Source organism: Primulina huaijiensis, chromosome 10, assembly GCF_012295235.1.
Source record: "Primulina huaijiensis isolate GDHJ02 chromosome 10, ASM1229523v2, whole genome shotgun sequence".
Lineage (NCBI taxonomy): Eukaryota > Viridiplantae > Streptophyta > Magnoliopsida > Lamiales > Gesneriaceae > Primulina > Primulina huaijiensis.
In genome coordinates, this window is record NC_133315.1 from 2,023,651 (window position 1) to 2,029,767 (window position 6,117).

The 6,117-nt window shown below is 33.4% G+C and overlaps 1 protein-coding gene across 1 annotated transcript; it reads left to right on the forward strand.

Moving 5' to 3' along the window:
• Nucleotides 1-2,280: 2,280 nt before the first annotated feature.
• On the forward strand, nt 2,281-3,748 carry LOC140985671 (protein BIG GRAIN 1-like A). The gene has a single exon (XM_073453549.1). It carries the CDS (start codon nt 2,463-2,465, stop codon nt 3,705-3,707), a length of 1,245 nt encoding a protein of 414 aa, XP_073309650.1. The 5' UTR covers nt 2,281-2,462; the 3' UTR covers nt 3,708-3,748.
• Nucleotides 3,749-6,117: the final 2,369 nt, after the last annotated feature.

Sequence of the window (6,117 nt, forward strand, 5' to 3'; positions counted from 1 at the left end):
TATATATAAAAGTTTTGATATGTTATATACCAATTGTATACATATTTATATATGTGAACATCGATGATGCGATACTCGTCTATTGGATGTGATGAAACCAAAAAAAAAGAATATGATATGATCTCATGAGTCAAATTTGTGATATAAATCTCTGATCCAACTTGACTGATGAAAAAATATTAACTTTTATGTAAAAAAATATTACTTTTTATTGTAAATATAAATCAAGTTAATCCGTCTAACAGATATAAATATATCGTATTTCAAGAGACCTACTCAAAGTTTTATCATAACATAATAATAATTATTTCAATAATTGAAAGATGTATTGTGCGTAAAATAACACAACGTAGAGCCCATGGTTTCATTTCTATTCTCATCTGAGTGACTACAAATCACAATTAATTAGAGGTTTATCATACGTCGATTTCTCATATATTGCACATTAAATTCCATGTATGATTGAATTCAAATAACTAAGGGTGTCCATTCGGATCAGCTGGCTTGGGTTGGGTTGGGTTGGATTGAACAATAATACTATTCAAAAATTGCTCAACCCGAATCCAACTCGAAACCGAAAACTCTCAATCCGAACCCGAACCCGAATTCGAATCAACCCGATTAATCCGATTTTGAATTTTTGTTTTAAAATTTTTTTAAAAATAAAATTAAAAAAATACTAATATTGTAATTTAAATACATTATAACAAAATCTTTCTCATATATATGATTTAAATTTGAAAGTCTAATTATAGAAAAATAAAATATATTTACTATATCAAATAAACAATTGTTTAAAAAATAAATAAAATGTTCTAAATAAATATTAAATTATAAAAATATATAATATAAATATACAATAAATAATTTTTCAGACATAAAATATAAAAATGTAGTAAATATTTATTAATTATAATTTTTTTTAAAAATTAAAATTTTCGGGTTAACTCGAACCTAACCCAACTCGATAATTTTTTTCGGGTCTATCGGGTCTAACTCGATCTGATCCGAACCCGAAAACTTCAAACCTAATAAATTTTTTTAATTGAACTGTATCGGATTGATGTGTTGTAGGGGTGTCAATCGGGTGGGTTGGGTTGGGTCGGGTTTCGGATCAACCCGCGAAATTTTTTTTATTTTTTTTTCAACCCGAACCCGAAGCAACCCGAAAACCCCAACCCGAACACGAACCCGTATAACCCGACTCAACCCGTCTAACCCGCCTAACCCGAATTTTATTTATTTATTTTAAATTTTTTTTAAAAAATTAATGAAAAAAATTCAAAAAAATAAAAAATAATAATAATATTTTAATTTAAACACATAATAACAAAATTTTCGATTTAAATTTGAAAGTTTAATAGTAGATAATTAAAAGTATATTTACTAAATCAAATAAAAAATTGTTAAAAAAATAAAAATATTCAAAATAAATATTAAATGATGAAAATTTATCATATAAATATACAATTAATTTTGTTCAAACATACAATATATAAAAATATAGGTAATATTTTAAAAAAAAAAGTTCGCAGGTCAACCCGCGACCCAACCCGAAACCTGCCTAACATGGCACTAACCCGAATCCACCCAACCCGAACCCAACCCGAACCCGAACCCGAAAAACCCCAACCCGAACCTGATTTTTTTCGTGTTGGGTCGTGTCGGGTTGACTTGTCGTTAGGGGTGGGTACGGTACGGTATACCGTACCGAACTACGGTACCGTATACCGTACCGTAAATATCGGTATGGAAAAATCCATACCGATACCGATACCGAAAATTCGGTATACCGAATTTTCGATATGAAAAAGTTCATATCGGATACCGTACCGACACCGAAAAAATGTCGGTATACCGAAAATATTTTCGGTATACCGACATTTTTTCGGTATACCGATCTTAAATTTAAAAAAAAATAAAAAAAAAATTATTTTCGGTACCGAAAAAAAAAATTTAATTACCGATACCGATACCGAAAATTTCGGTACGGTATCATACCGTACCGAAATTTTCGGTATATTGATTTTTTCGGTACGGTATTTCGGTATTTTTTCGGTACGGTATTTCGGTATTTCGATATTTCGATATATTTTCCCAGCCCTACTTGTCGTGTCGTATTTTGACACCCCTAATGTGTTGTGTCTGATTTTGACATTCCAAAAATAACCCTATATTTTATTCCACAAGAAAAAAATATAATTTAAAAAAAATGGAAATATATTTTTTATTTTCATTGCAGTGGAACCTCGTTCTTTATAAAGCAGGTCCACTGTCCTCTTTTCTTGAACACGCTTCCTAGCTTTCGTTACACACTGCAAGCAAACATCACTCGCCACAAATTATAGTCATTCAGTGTCCGATTCCAAAGCAAACATGAAATTCACAAAAAAATCTTAGTTTGTTCTGATCAATCCCATTTCTCATCTTTCTGCGTTTAATTTGTTAATTTCCAGCTAGCCATGGTGGATATGTACGGTTCCCATTCAAAGCATCCGTCCTTTTCTTCTACGCTCCTCGATGCAATTTACCGTTCCATTGATCAAGGGAACGAGGAGAATATGGTGCCTTGCCGAGAAATTACCAGGCGGAAGAAAGAGCTGCATGAGCGTTGTAACTCGAACATGGTGGAAGGTGCTAATGGGCGGTGCGGTGTGTTGATCCAGAGAAAAGAGGAGAGCGCGAGTTCTCAGCGGGATTTTTTGATAGAGAAACGGGTGTGTGGGAAAGTGGCTGTTCGGGAGAAATCAGCGGCGGTGGAGAATTACAGCTCGAGTTCTTGGGATTCAAGTTGTGGCGGCGGCGGCGTGGCTGGCGCCTCCGGGGGCTCTGGGATTTTTTCATCTTTTGACGGTGATACTTTCTATGGGAAAAGATTGAAGCCGATTCGGGTCTGGGATTCTGGCCAGGAGAAGGATAAGAAATTGATTAATCACCATGAGAAACCCCTAAAGAATCAAGACGGATTATCGAAGAAGAATTCTCGAGCTTTGAAAATGTACGCCGGTTTGAAGAAAGTGAAGCAACCCATCTCCCCCGGCGCCGCCCGTCTCACTGGTTTCTTGAATTCATTATTCTCCAGCGCCGGAAAATATTCAAAGAAACCCACAATCAACGATCCCGACATTAATTCTCCGACCTTAAAGTCTGCCGACTCCTCCACGAGCTCATCTGCCTCGTCTTTCTCAAGATCCTGCCTCAGCAAGACGCCGTCGTGTAGAGGCAAGCCCAACGGCGGCGAGAAAAGATCTGTCAGGTTTTCTCCGGTAAGCGTGATCCTGAATCAGAATTCTCAGTCATGTGGGAACAAATCTTCGCCCAAAGCGATTAAGAACAAAAATCAGAAACTGGAAGCAGTAAAAAACAGCGCTAGCAACAGTATTATTTCATCTCCCAACATTGACGCACAGATGCTGCTGCATGCAAACGAGATGAACAAAAAAGTGGAGGAAGCTGCACGAGATTTACTGAGAAATTACCAGATGAAAATGGATTGCGAATTCCATTTCGATTTAAAAAAATCCCAGATCAGTAATCAACTCTTTAATCAAGAATTTGATGAAGAATCTGAAGAAGACGATGATGCAGCAAGTTATGCAAGTTCTGATTTGTTTGAATTGGATAATCTTTCCGCCACTGGAACGGAGAGGTTGGAATTGCCGGTGTATGAAACCACTCGTCTCCCTGCAACTGGTTTAATATTGTAATAATCCAAAAATCATAATAAAATGAGTATTTGTAATTTTTTAGCATAATTTTTAATTTGTTACTGATTTGGGGGTTTGCAAGCATGCATATATATCAAGCAAAATTAGATTCTTGTCAAGTATTTCGATATTCTTGTTAATTGAAGTTTTAATGGTAGAATCTTAAACAATATCAATGATTTACCACGAAGCATGCATCTTTCGTCGTCTTATCTCGCAAAATTCGAGAGAAAAAGTAAGTTATTACATAGATTTTGATTATCGGTTACGAGTAAGTAAGATTATACATAGTAAGTTTTCATTACAAATTTTCCACAAATGGATATATATGTGATTGTAGGAAATAGGAATATCATGTTTGGAGTAATAATAAAAACATAAAAAACTCTTGTTTTACGGTTTCACGGATCAATTTCGTGAGTCGAATATCTTATTTGTGTTATCCATGAAAAATATTACTTTTTATGTCAAGAGTAATGCTTTTTATTGTGAATATCGGTAGGGTTAACCCGTCTCACAGAAAAAAATTCGTGAAACTGTATCACAAAACACTTACTCTAATAAAAGTACAGGAGAACTATGCGAGAGCCCAAAGGTAAATTTTGAGTAAGTTGGTTCACACACTAATATGCTGAAAAGAAGGAAAGAATAAAGCGACATGTTCTTCTAGTAAGAATCAAGGAAACCAAAGTGGCAACAAGGAAAAGCTAGGAATATTTGTTCCAATGAACAACCAAATATCGAAATTAAGTAACAAAATAGTATATATAATTCCTAGAAAACATAGAAAAAACTAATCAATATGCTGATAATTAATAGTATTCGGACTATAACTAAAGTCCTACATTGAAATATCAAGAGGAAGATCATGAGTTAATAAGATAAAATGATATCTCTATTTGTATGAGGTCTTTTGGGTAAAGACTAAAAACAAATATATGAGAACTTAGATTAAAGTGGACAATATTATGCCATTATGCAGATTTGCGACTTCCATGTTACAACAAATGGTATCAGAACATTGGTCTAGATCGAGCCATGTGGGTGAAATTCTCAGATACTTAAATGAAGAAGTGAGGCATCCCGATAATAATTATTGATAAGCTCTCGAGGTGGGTGATGCTTCCGATATTTCATATAAGGCGTGTGCTCCAACACGACGAAGAGAAGTGACCTAGATTGGAATACATATAATGCTTGAGGGGAGGCCCGAACCATGAGACTAATGATGGAATTTCTTTCAAGGGGAAGATTGTTGGGAATGCAACCAAAGTCTTATATGAAATGTGTTAATAAGATAAAATGATATTTCGATCGGTACGAAACTTTTTGGATAAAAAAACAAAAAGCAAATCCATGAAAACTTAGGCTCTCAAAGTGGACGATATCATAACATTGTGGAGATATGTAACTTCCACGTTACAACAAATATGAAAGAAAATAATTAAATAAATACAAATATGATATAATATACACTTCTGAATACCTTGATGCAACTACTGGAAAACACGATGAGAACTCATGTGTTCAATTATTTTAATATAAATTGTGACGTTTAATCAATTATCAATCAAATCTAATAAAAATATTTTTGTTCGAATAATGTAGGGCACAGCTTTATTATTACAACTACTTTACGCATGCAACCTATCTATACTTGCAGGCTTTATATTCAAATTTTATTGAAATTCTTTTTAATTTCCTTAAAATCATTTAAATTTCAAAGTCGGCCATTTTATTAAGGCTCGTATAATTTTTTTAAAAATTAAACTTTACATATAAAACTTACTGTCTTTATATCAAAAAAGAATTTATAAAAACTATATTAAAAAATTTGTTCATATGTGGGCATTTGCTGGAAAGATAACAATCCAATTTTGTGGGTACATTGAAATATTCAATTTTATATCATATAATAATTTTGTTTGGTACAAGACTGGTTTTTTCATTAATTTTTTTTCATGAATTGTCTTTTTGAAAGGGTGTCAACCAACCCACTATTACATCGACACATAATTTTCTATCTTTTAATCTTATGTCTCGTCTTATTGAGACACTCAAAAAATTCGTCTTATATCTTGTTGGGGTCAATTTTATGTATGCATATTTAATACTATAGTTTGAGATGGACTTTTGCTTATTTGTGGTTATAGATTTTGCCTTTTCTTCAAGGCATTGCAAAAAATGCACACAAACATTAGGACGTTGGAAGTGAGATGAGTCGATTAGTCGTCACTTTGTGATGTAGCGATATAAACATTATGTTTCAAATCGTGTAGCGATATTAGGACATTGGAAGTGAGAAGAGTCGATTAGTCATCGTCTTGTAGTGCAGTGATATAAACATTTATGTTTCAAATCGTAAATGACTCAATTGACACATTCGTAAATGAATTATTTTAAATGACTC

Coding starts and splice junctions, on each gene's coding strand:
- LOC140985671 (XM_073453549.1), top strand. CDS start 2,463: ATGGTGGATATGTACGGTTCCCATTCAAAGCATCCGTCCTTTTCTTCT.